Below are 15,646 nucleotides of genomic sequence, written 5' to 3' on the forward strand. Positions count from 1 at the left end.
AGAGGCAAGATCAAGGCGAACCCGATACCGAAGCACATGAGTCATGAACTCCATGAAGGACGACGCAAGGCTCGTGTCGACAGACAGCACCGACAGTTCAAGGGTGACCCGTACGTAACGTACGTGGACGTGGCGGCGTATCCTGTAAGGGGCGGGGCCTCTTCGCGGTAGCCGCTGTGAACGGGAGAGACAACTCCTTGACCCTCGCGGTCTCCGTAAGGGCAGAGACCCCAGGTGCGGCTGCGACCATAGCCGCGGCACTGGTAATAAAGCGTGGACGCCGGGCCACGCGGGTCTGGAGGGGAACGAAAGGGCGAACGCCCTAGCTCGAGCGCTAATCAACGGAGCGGGGCAAGACCAATCGTCTCATCAATCCCCACCCTTTACCTTCATGCCCCTGCCGTCCAATTACTGCGACCGACTCGAGATCCAGCGACTCAACCGCAGGATTTATCCTCCGCCTCACAGAAAGCTCAGCACTGAAGATGCAGTAGCTCTCCGACTTATTCAGACAAAAACATTTCCAAACCTACACAGATACAGTAAAATGCTGCCACATACATATCGCGGCATCTGTCCCTGGTACGGCGACACACGACCTACACTCTTTCACATCTCGTTGGGGGTGCGGGGGCAAACCTCAACACTTAAAGACGCCTAGCACGTCATTTGAGCGGTGAGAGGTACAGCTGACCGGCGATACCCTGGCGGGACAAGAAGCTCTCGTCCAGCAAGTACGTCGAGCAGCCATGGCCAGTGGAGTCCTGGAATGAGGACACCACCCACTCGGCCTCAAGAGCAACCACCTCGATGGTCCGAATAAATGTTTTCTCTCTCTCTCTCAAATGACACCAGTTTCGAGATATAAATTCCCGAACTTTGCGGAGAAATGCATTGGCGTTCCAGTTACTTTGTTAACAAAACGTCATTTCCAGCATTGAATCACACAACTGGAACACCAATGCATTTCTCCGCAAAGTTGGGGAATTTATATCTCGAAACTGGTGTCATTTGAAAATTTGTTCCAAGTGGACCCGCCTAGCGAAGTCCACTGCTAGAATTTGTAAATTGCAATATGGGTCATAATATAATTAGCTAATAAGTTAATTGGTGAATGTTTGGTAATTAGTCGATTTTGCATTTCATTTTTTGTGCAAGTAGTATCCGCCGCTTCGGGTAGAACGGATCATTAACTAGAATTGTGATATCCGCCACAGGCAACCTTCAAAAAAATTTTGAAAGTGTTCGCTGAAACACCTTGTATGTATGGCTGCTGTATGACTAGCTTTCCAAAAAGCGTTGATACCGAGAAAACATCAGGAATTGTGGGAGGCAAAGGCTGCTGAAGGACGTGTCTGCCGTAAACACATGTAAACAGGCCCGTTGCAAAAGCATTACATGGATGTGGCGTAAAAGATAAAAACTGCTACACGACTAAACCCACTAAACGACTAGACCTGTGACTAGACTTCCAAAGTCACCAAATGACAGACCACGAGCATAAAGCACGCTTGTCAGTAGGCTTTCGCCGCGAAGCCAAAAATAAAAGCTTGCATTGCCTTTTTTGTATGGTTTGTATGTGCATTAGTTTGAAAACTTCTTTTGTTGTTGGACTTCTCAGAACTTGCAATACCCTTTTTAGCAGATAGATAATATTAGCAAGACTTTAACAGTACGCTGTTCTGAAACTATGGAAAATACCGAATATTTCTTTTTCGAACAAGAATAGTTGTTGGGTCATATTTTATTCGTATTCGAAACTTAGAATATTCTTCCAGCCTTAATTTTGTAAGTTCTTTGATTCACGCGCAAGGTCATAGTGTGTCCAACGTTAATGGATACTTTATATACAGAGATACCATACAGACATACTTTATAGACAACTTGTACCTATATACTTTACGGCGCCAAAAGACAACACACAGCACACGAGAGAGAACAACGGGAAAGGCGCTCTGTCCCGTTGTCCTCTCTTGTGTGCTGTGTGTTGTTTTTTGGCGCCTTAAAAAAATAGCACTTGCCAAGCAAGAAGTTTTTTTATAGATAATGTATCTATAAACGCTGGGTGCGTCTACATGCAGTGAAACGAAAGGTGCCATACTTACTGGCTACGAGGTGATGGGCTGGAGTTCGATACAGCTTTTCACCAATAACTAAGAACTCTGACGTGGCAAATTACGCACGTGAACAGAAACCTAACTTTACCCGCGCATACATAAACAAAGCCATGCAAAGCCCGGCAGCACTATGGGCAAGTACGGTACACTTCCCTGCACGTTGCCGACTGAGCTCACTTCAATCATCTTGGTTGAATTTCCATTACCTTATTATTCATAACTGCTATGATTCCAATAGCAGCAGTCACGATACGCTTTCGTGTCACTTCTTATGCAAAATATAAAATAGTCGGTTTCGATTATGGTTTCGATTTCGTTTTTGCATCGGGCGGAGCTTTTCGTAAGTACGCAAGTCAAAGCGGAAGGATGGCGTTCTGAGTGACGTCATGAACGGCATCTGGAAACGCTGTGCTAGCTGGGACACGCTTTTCTCATCAACTCAATGCGTCCTTGGACGAAAATGGATCGACGGTAGCTCCAGTCGCCGTGGCGGCTGTAAATGCTGTGGGGCCCATGTAAATATTGCTGCATTCATTCGACAGCTGACATTGTCACGTGCATTGCTCTAATGTGAAAGGCGACATCTGTCGAGCTAACCAAGCCATAGCCGCTGCTAATTCTGAGATCTTGTTGTGGCGACGGCTTCTCCAAGCTCGATTTCCTGGGGGCCGTGGGAGTCGAGGCTTTCGGAAACCACGGTAATGTAGTGCATCGATCCTTCCTCGATCGCGAAGCGTAAACACGCAACCGATGTGCACCCCGCGAGACGCACCAGCGTCCGCCGTTGTGTAAACAGTGGCTGCGTAGGCGACTGCCGAAATGTCCGCGCGGTTCCTTTCTATTTTTAAAACAGGCAAGCCTGCTGCCGTCATGAAGGTGGAGCTGGGCAGCGCCGCAGACATTCACTTTGCCGTGACCAGCCATAACATCGAAGCCATCGTCAGGCACGTCTCTTTGGGAGGCGACGTCAACGCCAAGCTCCAGGGAGCGACGCCTCTAGGAGCAGCGTTGTGCAGGTCAGCCTTTCGATCCTGTTTAGGCAGCGTACAGGATGTGCAAGAAACGCCCCCGGCCAGTGATTGGGCGCGATAATTGCAGTACCTTGTGATTTCTTGCGATTACGCTCGGAATTACGAGGTAGTGCAGTTTAAAAAAGGGCTTCAAATTCAGTTTAAACTTTCATTGATACTCATCTCGTTAGGAAAATTCGAGTCTTGAATTACCGTCTGGCATGATTTGGAACACCACTCACTTTACCCTCATTTAATTTTGTTTCGCACCCATGATAAACAATTAGATTTTCTTGATGATTCTGTTTATAGAAAAGGTAACAATGGTAGCTCATAACCACGAAAATTGGGGTATACATTTGCAAAATGGTGCTTGTACGATATATATCTCACCGACTGCATGCAGTGCAGTGAAGGGTAGAACTTGTGTCAGCCATTCAGTAACGAGACCTAATTGCATGTTTCAGGGAATTTGGTTTCGTCTTAGCCTCTTTCTTTCTTTCTTGGCCTCGTGTTTCTGGACACTGATCATCATGAATGTTTTACAAGTTGCCAAATTCACAATCCTTTTGCAATTGTATCCCTTCCATGACACTGACATGAATGGACGCGTCACACAAAGGGTAATCAGAGGCAGACAATGGTGGAACTCATCATGCAGGTCTCTTTTCTGGTTGGCTGACACAACCTTGCAGCCCTGTACAAAGGCGGTGAAATGGAATATAAATAGCTTTAACGAATAACCACTTACTTGCAGGAAAGCATGGGACACTGCACAGATTCTGCTGTCCCTTGGAGCTGATGTGAACCAGTTCAGTCGAGACAGTGTTGGCCGTGAGGAACCACCGCTGTGCATTGTCTGCCGCCTGGGAAATGTCGACATAGCAAAGATGCTCCTTCGAAACCCTAGTATGTTGCCCTCGACATTTGTGCTTTGTCACTTGTGTCTACAAACTTTACAGCTGGGCTGTGTTCATCGTTGCTGTTTTCGTGTTTTTTCGTAATCACATCACACATTTTCTAGTATTAAAAGAAAGGGGGAGCTCATTATTAAAAGTCAGAATGGTGTTTGAGCATAGTTTCATAAGCAAAATGATTATAAAGGGTATACATGTGCAACTGGAAGCAGTAGATAATTTTAAAAGATTAAGAAATTGCAGCTACATATTAGTAGAAGCAAATGTCCACTCGCTGATGCAAAGTGAGAATTCACAGTTCAATGCACATTACAGGTGCCCTTGTCAGGAAAACTAAATGCGCATGAGCGGCAAGCATGTGGAATCGTGGTTGCTGTGCGTTTTGTTTTTTGTTATCAGGCCATGGCCACAGTGCACCAAAAGCTCAAGATATGAGAAGTATATGCATTGTATGTGGAATAGAAATGACAAAGAAGACAGACAACAGTGGCGCTACGCTGTCTCTTTTCTTTGTGTTGTCTATTCTGCCCACAAAATGTTACTTCTGAAGACCGCCAACTAGCTTAATGCCATGTCATTTTGGAATATACCTTAAATTATGTTTTATTTAGCACTGATAGCATCATCAGCAATTTTGAAGATATAGTAAAAGCAGCGGAAGAATTCTATACCGACCTGTACAATACCCAGAGCAGCCAGGAGACCTCCTTTGAAGGTAGTACTGAACAGGTTACAGAGGCTCCTTCTATCACTTGCGATGAAGTTAGAAGGGCCTTAGAAGAGATGAAACGAGGAAAGGCGGCAGGGGAAGATGGAGTAACAGTCAGTTTAATCAAAGATGGAGGAGACGTCATGCTTGAAAAGCTTGTGACCCTTTATACGGAATGTCTCACGACTTTCAGGGTCACAGAGAACTGGAAGAATGCCAACATTATACTAGTCCACAAATAGGGAGATGTTAAAGAATTGAAAAATTATAGGCCCATTAGCTTAGTTACAGTATTGTATGAAATATTCACAAAGATAATTTCCAATAGAATAAGGGCAACACTTGACTTCAGTCAACCAAGGGAACAGGCTGGCTTCAGGAAGGGATACTGTACAATGAATCACATCCGTGTAATCAATCGGGTGATCGAGAAATCTGCAGAGTAAGATCAACCTCTCTACGTGGCTTTCATAGATTACGAAAAGGGTTTTGATTCAATAGAGATACCAGCAGTCATAGAGGCACTGCGCAATCAAGGAGTAGCGGAGGCTTATATAATCTGAATATCTTTGCAAATATCTACAAATATTCCACAGCTACCCTAAATCTTTACAAATAGGAAGATACCTATAAAGAAAGGGGCAAGATAAGGAGATGCAATCTCTCCAATGTTATTCACTGCATGCTTGGAATAAGTATTCAAGCTATTAAATTGGGATGGCTTACAGGTAAGGATCAATGGCAAATATCTCAGCAACCTTCGGTTTGCAGATGACATTGTCCTGTTCAGCAACACTGGGGACGAGTTACAACAAATTATTGAGGACCTTCACAGAGAGAGTGTAAGAGTGGGGTTGAAGATTAATTTGCAGAAAACAGAGATAATTATCAATAGCGTGGCAAGGGAACAAGAGTTCAGTATTTGCCAGTCAGCCTCTAGAGTACGTGAAGGAATATGTTTACCTAGGACAGTTACTAACAGGGGGCCCTGGTCATGAGAAGGAAATTTACAGAAGAATAAAATTGGCTTGGAGCGCATACGGCAGGCATACTTGGATCCTTACTGGAAGCTTACCATTATCACTAAAGAGAAAGGTGTACAATCATTGCATTCTACCGTTGCTAACATATGGGGTAAACTTGGAGACTGACAAAGAAGCTCGAAAGCAAGTTAAGGACTAACAAAGAGCGATGAAACGAAGAATGTTAGGCGTAACGTTAAGAGACAGGAAGAGAGCGGTGTGGATCAGAGAGCAAACAAGGATAGCCGATATTCTAATTGACATTAAGAGAAAGAAATGCAGCTGGGCAGGCCATGTAATGCGCAGGTTAGATAACCGGTGGACCATTCGGGTTACAGAATGGGTACCAAGAGTAGGGAAGTGTAGTAGAGGACGGCAAAAGACTGGGTGGGGTGATGAAATTAAGAAATTCGTAGGCACAAGTTAGAATAGGTTGGCGCAGGACAAGGGTAATTGGAGATCGAAGGGAGAGGCCTTCGTCTTGCAGTGGACTTAAACTAGGTTGTTGTTGATGGTGATGATGATCAGCATATATTTACTTATACTCTGCTGTTTGAGTAGAAGAAATTAGACTGTTGACTTTCGCCTGCAACAGACTTGACTCAGCTAATGATAGTGGTGGATTAGCTAGCTGTCGGTTCACACAAATCACTTAGAATGCAAAAGAACACATTCAGTCTACAGCTCAGTCTCTCTGCAGGCATCCGCGTGTGCCGTAGGGACATGTTTGGCAAGACCCCCCTCTGGCTTGCCACCAAGCATGGACGGCGCGACCTCGTGTACCTTCTCCTCGTCCACAACTCCAGCGTGCGGGGCACCACATGCTTCGCCGACTGCCCCATATGGCTGTGTGCCCGCTACGGTGCGCGGCACACTATCGCCGACATGCTTCTTGCTGCCGGAGCACCCCACGGCTCCCGCGACGGAGCAGGGAAGGACGATGTGGCCTGGGCGATGGAGCGTGGGGACGTAAAGCTGCTGACTGTGTTTCGGCTGGCTGGTTTTGGTGCCGGTAAAGTGTCGCCACCGAGCCTGCAGTGGCTGGCTAGGCGGGCCTACTGGATAGGCCAGGAGGGTAGGAGGGAACCAAAGGGTCGGGACCTTGAGGGCATGCCCAGAAGAATCAGAGATTATGTGATGCTCAAGGACATCTACACGCAAAGCAGTCAGCGCTGATGTCATGGGGCCATTACCTGATTATTTTTTCGAAGAAATCGCTGCTCACACACCGTCTCAACAACTCCACAGTGCAGCAAAGGCTAGGGCTTTTGTCAGGACAAACGATCGCCTTGTCACCTTTCTTGTGTCTGTTGTCCTAACGCTGCAGTTATTGCTTTAAGTATGAACTGACTAGCTCAAGAATAAGTGTTGCTAAGCAATCCTTAAAAAGAGCTGGCTGTGTAGTCTGTGAAGGGAAGGAGGGCTTGCCCATTGTGTACTGCTGATCCTTGTGTTAAACTTCCATTCAGTTGGCATCACGTGGAGGGTGATCAGAGGAGGTTATTCAAGGAGCCCCTTCTTCTGGTTCTTCCTTCTAATTGGCTGGCATGACCTGTAGCTTTCACTGCGCTGCCTGGAGTTGGCGAGAGTATAGATATTGCATGCGTAGCCCTCAGAGTTGTGGGTCCTCAAGTTGCACATGATTCCGCTGCAGCAGTGTGTGGTGACCTGTGTGTTTGACACCCAGCGCGGGCACGTTCGGGCTGTGTGTACTGGACGTCTTGTTAGGCATGAAACAAATACAGTTGGAAGGAAACCTGGGCCAAAGCTCCACATTAGGAAAAAGACACCCGATGAAGCCGTATCAGCGCAAATAAAACAAAGACAAAGCACCACGGGCACTCAAAATGTCCGATCTTCTGTTCTTTGTGTCTGTTTTATTTGCGCTGAAACGGCTTCATGAGGTATCAACCAACTAGCCCAAGAACAAATTATTTTATATTAGGAATAAGACAGGTGCATGGGAACCTGCTTAAGAATGTTACTATCAACATTGAAAACTTAAGATGCACAGTACCTGTGAGAAAAAAACATATTTCTACAGCCTGGGCATTCATCCTGGCACTCTAATTTAAAATCTGTACTGGTATACAGGAACAAAAAGTGTCGTGCAGTTTTACTGGCTGGAGGCACAAACTATACAGAAATTCAACTTTTTCACGGAACTGACATCCTGTAAACTTCTGACACCTTATGTGCTTGCATTGTTTTATTGCAGCCAAATATATGATACTTGGACCCATAAAGAGCTCAGCAGGTTATTATTAATTCAGAGTACGAAACTACATGTGTACAAACACAGACACCAGGAGAATGCACAGGAAAAAGAAAGATGCTCATTTTTGTGTCGTCATTTTCGTTTCTCATGTGCCCATGTTTCCTAGCTCAACTTTTTGTTCTACAACACTTAAATGAAAAGAAAAAAAAAACAGCAGTATTGGAAGAGTAATGTAGGGATGCGGGACATGTTAATTAGCTTGATTAAAACTTAAGCGTGCAATAATACACTGGTAGGGGAATATGAATTTCACTCTTATTATTAACAAAGTTCTGTACGTTTACACATGTATTTGAAAGGACCTGTTTGCATTCTACTTGTTCGCTATAGTACAGTCGCCCACAAAAGTTTGTAGAATATGGGTTTCTTGACAAATAGAAATATCTGTTCTGTTAAGGCATGGTGCTACTGTGGTCCACCTTGTAGGTCACGAAAGCTACCACAGATTGAAACTGTGAACTTGAGGCTGCGCACCGAGACTTCGTGGGAATTCAAGCTTTTCGCAAATGCGATGTCCTGTAAACATTTGTTGCATACTGTACATTTAGTATGCAGAGGTCATCTTTTTTTTTTTTTTTTTTTTCTCTCTGTCCCTTCTTATTGTTGAGCCTTTTCCTGTGCATCCTTCTGCCTGTCAGTTTATTTACTTTTTTTTCTTAAAGGTACAAGTGCAGCATTTAGTGAGCACAAGCTTGCCAAACAACATGCCTATATTGTGTGTCGGTTGGTGCAAACGAGTGGGAAGGTTCAATTACTGTCACAAACAGCATAATATATGACAGGTTTCACTGTAAACTGTTTGCTGAACTGAAACATAGATAGAGCTGTCATTAATGGATACTGCCCATTTTCGTCCATGGAGAAAGCACTGCCTAGATATTGCATACATAGAGAGACTTAAGATTTATAAGGGACCCAAAATTTTACTTTTTCAATATTTGCTTTTGTACACAGTTACTTACCTCTGTGCTTGGCACGTGAAAGTGACCCAATTATATGCAGTCACGAAGCCACTGGCTTCATGCAGGTCAGACAAGTGCAGGTCAATTAAAACCAGTAAAGTGAATTTGGTTGGCAGTAATGTTAACGCTGTATGCTGACAGCAACTGGTGCAACTATACAAGCCTGTTCTGCAAAACCCAGATGACCTGTTGACGTCAGGTTCTTATGACATCATACATAAAGGATATGAGTCGTAGTTTTTCTGTCCACTAGCTTGATTAAGAGAAAAGGTGAGGTTGTGTACTGGAACGTGCAGACATAAATGATGAAGCACTTGCCAGCTGTTTGCCCATTTTGCTGCATGATCAGTGCGTGCTAGTGCTGGTGTCAAGCTAACTAGTGCTTGTGAGAAGTGTGGCTTATACTGTTGATGCTATGCAGAGTTCACCCGCCCTACCTCCTAGAGACATGGAATATCTGGTTTTTATAATACGAGTTTTTATAATCGCATGTAACACATGGTATTGGCATGTGACATGGTCATAACTGCTGGCCATGTACTCACCTGTTGCTCACAACAGATCTGAGCTCTGTACATTGGCATAGAGGTCAGCTGGTGATGTGATGTTCTTTTTTTTTTTTTGCTTAAAGAATGGCTAGTTGTGTAGTTCAAAGTGAGAACTGGAGTGGTAACTGAGTGAAAATGATCTGGATCAGTGAACTGGATCAGGACAGAAGTGACATGTTCTTGTGCCATCTGCCGTGTCGACTTAGGGTTGAGTGGTTTTATGCTTGTGCCGCATGCCTGCTGTTACAAAATCAGTTATCCACAATACTTAGGATAATTATACCTTGCATTGCTAAAGGAAGCTTTAAATATTAGGATGATAAAGAGACATGTTAAATGACCTTGCAAATACGGTTGATGCTTCTGAAATTTGTGAATAGGTCAGCTTTTCTGCAAGCTTGGGCGTGATAAGCTGAAAAGGGTGCAAGAACGAAAGAAGGTTGGTGACAATGGGGGGAGGGGGGGGGGAGGTCACATGGAAATTGGTGTACCAGCTGCTTATGATACTGTAGGTTTTGGCAGCATGTGCTGTGGGCTAGGTAATTGGTTGGAAAGAAAAAAAGAAAGTTGTGTTGCATCTGAAAGCGAGCAGAGATTCAACCTTGTATGTGAAGATATTGTGAAAGCTGCAATGTGCAGTTGAGTTCTTCGGTTCAGGCACAAAATTCGAACAACGGGAAATGGGCCTTCGTTTTGTCAGTTTAGTTAACATTCATACTTGCACTACCTGGAAATTGTGAGTTTCCTTACAAAAGAATAATCTACCAATCTAAACTGATTTGTTGTTTCTTGTTAGTTTTCCTTTCAAGCGGACCAGATATTTGAGTTATGCTGTTGTTTCTCAATAGGATAAAGTGAGCAAGTTAGAATGGTGTGTGAAGTTCACATGACAATTAATGTATTGAAAAGGCAGCGTCATATGTCACATACCGTGATGAGCTTAATTACAGTGCTGAAGTGTTGCTCAGCTTAGAACAAAGGGTAAAAAATGCACTCCTATATAAGAAAAGTCAGAACACACTAATCTGCAAACAGTGTGAGCATTGTTTTTTAACCAGACTTCATCAACTTCAGCTGCAAGTCTCAAGTTGGCCAGATTGCATGGATGTGCTTGAGTGATGGCCTTGTTTAGGAGGTTTTAAAATTTTGAGGTATTTAGATTTGCCAAACGTTCTTTTCAAACAGTGGGTGCTGCTGAAGCGTTAGTTATTGTGCACATGAAGTGTGATAGTTTTTATCACAGTACTCGCAGCACATCAACATAGTGTAGTTTATGCAGAGCTTGGCAAAAAAACATATTCAGGCTCGTCCACTCATCAAGGAAGCACCTAATTAGCATTCACTCTTATAGCCGCTCAAGTTTTTTAGTGAAAGCCTGAAGATAGATTATTCATTTGAAAGCGTGAGAAGTTGGTAATGCGTGGGTATAGTACTAACTGTGCAATAAGCTGGATGAAGACAGTGTTTGTGTGGTTAACCGTTCTTATTTTTTTTTTCATGCACTGTTAGTATATCCACATTCTTTCGTATATAGATATCTGCCTCAGGCATCATATTGGCCACATTTATTGATCAGTATGAAATATAAGCGCGAGAGTTCTTTCAGAATGAAAACTAGCAGCGTTTCCCATGATCTTCACTTTTGAAATTGCCTTAATATAGAATACGCCTTTCTTGTAAACGCTACACAGATTTCAGCACTTTGCAATAGAATGCGAGGTTGTCAGATGGTTTGTGCTAGCCTTGAGGAGCCGATGTCTTTGATGAAGCAATCACTTTCCCGCTAGAGTAGCCTTTATATATATACATATATATATTTTTTTTGGGGGGGGGGGATCACATTTTACTACAGCGTTCTCGATAAATGATGCAGTTAACTGTATGCAAATTATGCTCCTTTGTGGTCTCTCTTTAAGAGGCCCCGACTGCATTTGGGACCTGGAGGCAGCCGAAGCCTTAGCTAGAGAGGCTGCCCGGAACAAGTTTTAAAACATACAGTAGCATTTCTATGTGGAATGTGACCACAATTTGCACCTAATATCAATACTACAATCACTTTGTTTACACTGTACTATATTGTATAAGTACTAGATAGTGACTGCCACCATGGAAGGTACCCCTATGTGCACCCTGCGTAAAAAGTTTGAAGCTGTCAGAAGTGGCAGCTTTTTTTTATGGATCTTCTGAAGGTACAATTGAACTTCAGTATAACAAATTATTTGATACTGGAGTAAATCTAAAACCTTCCTCACAGACATCAGCATGTCATGAGTACATGCTTACAAAAAACATACTACAATGGTAGGTAAAGGTATTTCTTGCCAGATGTGACTTTGTCATAATGAGGTTCGTTTGTACATGGTAGCAACCGTTCGTTATGCCTACATATTTTACTTCTCTTAGCAGATGAAGTCTGTAAAGCTGTTTTCATCTGTTAAGTTAAACTGTTTATTCCTCTAGCTCCTGCGGAGATATAATTCATAAAAGAGCTTCTATGCAGATTATATGGTCAGTTTTTTTTCTCTGTGTAGTAACATATCTTTGGTTACTTTTGAATGGCTGATGTAGTTGCTTCTGTAGTACTCAATTACTTTGACGACTTATGATCTCCGTGAAGCTGTTTTCACTGAAGTCGTGGGTGCAATAGTACCATAATGATAGCAGATGGTAACAAAAAAGCATTTATGGTGCACTATGTCATCGAAGTTGCATATGTATGGAAGACTTTCTGTGCCTTGAGATTCTCAGTGTGATGCTTTGAGTCGGTCGACGAGCTGTACACGCAAGTCTTTCTCATTGTGCTGGTATATGTTTGCAGTAGACCAAAGACTCGGCCTTGTAGCCTGTTTATCAAGACAACGGGGAAGGAAGTTGCGGCTGAAGATTTTTGTCATTGTCGTCGCCGTCTTATTTATCGCAAGATCGAGTTTGTAGTGTGATGTGTTGGCTGGGGAATGTTTGAAGATGTTCGCTATTTTCACTGCTGTCTTACTATTTATTGCGTTGAGAATACCCTACACCATGCAGTCTGTGAAACAGTGCTGTATTCTCTCTAGTCAATTTTGTTGATCAGTTAGCACTGCTGTCTTGTAATTTAAAAGTGTGGATGAATGGTGATGTCTTTGAACGAAATCTCTTTCCATTCGACGTCAGTTTGCATGCTGAACCTATTAGAAAGAATTTCCTATAATTAGCTTTAGGCTTACAACTAGACCTCTTGTAATAGCAGGTTTAAAAAAGTCTAGTAAGATAGAGCTCCACCTTGATGAGGGTTGCTGGTTTCAGCGGTTATTGTATGAGTGATGTATGAGGAAAAGTAATGTACTGTGCGTCACAGAAGTTTCCATGCCAAAGTGGTAGCAGCCTGCTCAAACATATCACGTGGAAGCAGTAAGCCGACTTGAACATGTAGAGGATTCCAGAGTTCTCTGTTACTCTGAAGTCGTGCGTTTTAGCAGGCAGTAGTACTGCTACGTGGCAGTATCTTAGAGCCAGCAGCAGGTGATCTGGCCTGGTAACTTTTGTGACATATAGTAGTATAGTCGTGCCGTTATGGAGGTGGTTGTGACCACATCGACCAGATCGGCCTGACCTTGATCTCCTGAAAAAGAGATGTTGCAGGATGTAAAAAAGGTAGAGAAGAATCTAAATCTATGCACGTCCCAGAACTCTTTGCAAAAGATTTGGTGCATCAGGACATTGTAATCCAGCTTGCTTAAGCCTAAAGTGATCACCTTCATTTTGTGCGCGACTGTACAGTCATAGGCTACGTAACTGTGAACACAGGATCGCATACCACTTGATGGAGGCAGTGCACTCTTGTGAGCGGATGGTGCATTCTCATAGTTTATAGGTTTAGCCGACACTGCCTAATCACGCACATGTGTGCTACCATAAATACTGCACAGCATCTGAAAATGGCAGAATGTGCAGTCTTTGTGCGGTCTGGCAGTAGACTGTAGCAGACTGCTCACATGCACAATGTATATTTTCTAGAGAAACCACGAGAGTGTACTATCCACCTGCCAGAATTCTCTGCCAGTACAGAGCAGCAAGTGCTCGCATGTTCATGATCATGAAGATTGTGACTGCCACTGCACCCTTCGTGAAAATATGATCACAGTGCTCCATGGCCATTGTATGATTGTTGTATGGACACGCAATGATTGTGCAAAACTGTGCCTGCATTGTTCAGGAAGCTTCGTTATTTGCTGTTGGCTACTTTGCGGCTCAGCAGGAGATCTCCTTTTCTCAAAGTGTTCCCTGAGCTGTGCAGACTCGCACACATATGAATCTCACTGTTATTTTGTGAGAGCCTGAACACGTGTGCAAGGCTTAATGGGCAATGTGCAAGACAGTGTGCAACCTTCCTCAAGGTACAGAGAAGTTGGTGCCAAAGTCTGGGTGTTTATTCTTTTGCCTAGTCTTCGATGTGGCACGCATGCAGTGCTGTGGCGAGATGCATTTGTATTTGTGGTTGGTGGCACGCCTTTGAATAAAGGTTTTGAGATTGCCTTGATGCTGTGCAAGCATTATTCTGTACAGAAAACTGCTGTTGTCAAGCCTGTATGGACGTTCCTACAAGTATTATTCGAGGGAAGTTTTGTGCTAGTGTCTAGGGGAGCTGCAGGTAATGCGGTTCAGCCAGCACCGGAATGGATTGGCTTATGCTTTCTGCTTCAAATAACTTTGCGACATTGCAGTTTATTTTCAACAAAACATTGTTACAAATGCAACACTTTGCAATGATTGTGCATGTGCATATCTTCTTGCATTTAAAAAAAGATCATTCCATGGATTGCAAGCCTGCAGATTAGACAAATCCATGTGTACTAACCGGCAAGCGTTCCCATGGTATCCTAATCTCGGCACCATAGTTCCCCCAGAAATTTTTGGATGAAACCCTCTGTCCTTGTAAGCTATCTCCAAAAAGCATGCTCTGATTGGTTGATGCAGGCAGAACCCATTAATGCATGCAAAAAAAGTGCAAGCACTTCGACTACTCCCTCTACCTTCCTACTGTTCCCCATCGTGTAACTGTTTATGTTGCATCAGAACAGAATAAGTTCCGAAACAAATACTTAAGGAGGGAGTAGAGAGAAACAGAGCAGGCATAAGCTTCAGCTGTTTATTGTTGGAGTGGTGTCTGAAGAAAAATGCACACGTGTGCAGCACTCGCGTCGGAACGTTATAGCAGCGTGTCAAGCAGCAGGATCTCATTCGCAAAAACATTAGCGTAAGTCACTAAAGCAGTTTGTGCCTCTTTTTTTTTTTTATGTAAGGCCTCCAACAACTCTCAAGCCGACATGTCGCTACTCCTGCACAGCATCATTAACAACACTTTTCTGGGAACAAGATCCAGCCGTTTGACATGTTGCTGCAACTTTTTAGAGCACAGCTCTTGGGGGCCCATTACTCCAGCCAGCATCGTTGTCTTTTGCAACCGGGCAAATGAGCACAGCGAAGAATGAACGCAAAGCACAGCGGGAGATGAAAGACTGTGATAACGAAGAGAGCGTGAGGAGACAGGCATAGTGCTGTGCAAGACGGGCTTTGCACCGAGAATGGCTACGAGATGGTGCCAGAGTAGTGCACGTCCTCTGTATAGAAACAAAGCGCTGCATAAGCGGAGTCTGCGCCGGCTGCTGTGAATCGCACCACGCGTCGCCCACACGCTGCCTCTTGTGATCTGATCAGCAAGGCAGTCGCAGTGCACTTCGCTTCGTTTGCAACATGCTGCACGAGACATCGTGTGCGCCAGCCAACATATAGCAAAATAAAGATGTGTATAGAGCTGTGCTCAAATTTAGCATTAGGGAAGATCGTAATTGGTGAATTTTGACACAGCTGATTGCATGCACTCGTTATTTTTTTACCTTGCACTCGGACAGTGCATTTCCTTGTCGCGCTATTACACATCTCTTGGTCTTCTTTAGAGTGCACGAGCTTACTGGCCGTATTACTTTAAAATTTCCATGTCGTGTCTGATTACATCCAAGCCCTCCCCCAACACGAGACTGCCTGGCGGCCTTCAACACCAACATTGCGCTCGGCAAGGGCTCCATTGCTACTGCGGCAGGTTA

General features: G+C 44.0%; 1 protein-coding gene across 1 annotated transcript; it reads left to right on the plus strand.

Moving 5' to 3' along the window:
* The first annotated feature begins 2,537 nt into the window (after positions 1 to 2,537).
* LOC126525599 (ankyrin repeat domain-containing protein 55-like) lies at positions 2,538 to 14,082 on the plus strand. The gene is made up of 4 exons (XM_050173528.3): positions 2,538 to 2,815; positions 2,971 to 3,133; positions 3,885 to 4,036; positions 6,476 to 14,082. Exons 2-4 carry the CDS (start codon positions 2,988 to 2,990, stop codon positions 6,949 to 6,951), a joined length of 774 nt encoding a protein of 257 aa, XP_050029485.1. The 5' UTR covers positions 2,538 to 2,815; positions 2,971 to 2,987; the 3' UTR covers positions 6,952 to 14,082.
* The last annotated feature ends 1,564 nt before the right edge of the window (positions 14,083 to 15,646 follow it).

This window comes from Dermacentor andersoni, chromosome 8 (genome assembly GCF_023375885.2).
Source record: "Dermacentor andersoni chromosome 8, qqDerAnde1_hic_scaffold, whole genome shotgun sequence".
Lineage (NCBI taxonomy): Eukaryota > Metazoa > Arthropoda > Arachnida > Ixodida > Ixodidae > Dermacentor > Dermacentor andersoni.

Bases quoted from the DNA above. Each gene is read 5' to 3' on its own strand.
- LOC126525599 (XM_050173528.3), top strand. From the start codon at position 2,988: ATGAAGGTGGAGCTGGGCAGCGCCGCAGACATTCACTTTGCCGTGACC. The intron at 3,134-3,884 runs GTCAGCCTTTCG...ACTTACTTGCAG, and splicing joins CTAGGAGCAGCGTTGTGCAG to GAAAGCATGGGACACTGCAC. The intron at 4,037-6,475 runs GTATGTTGCCCT...GTCTCTCTGCAG, and splicing joins GATGCTCCTTCGAAACCCTA to GCATCCGCGTGTGCCGTAGG.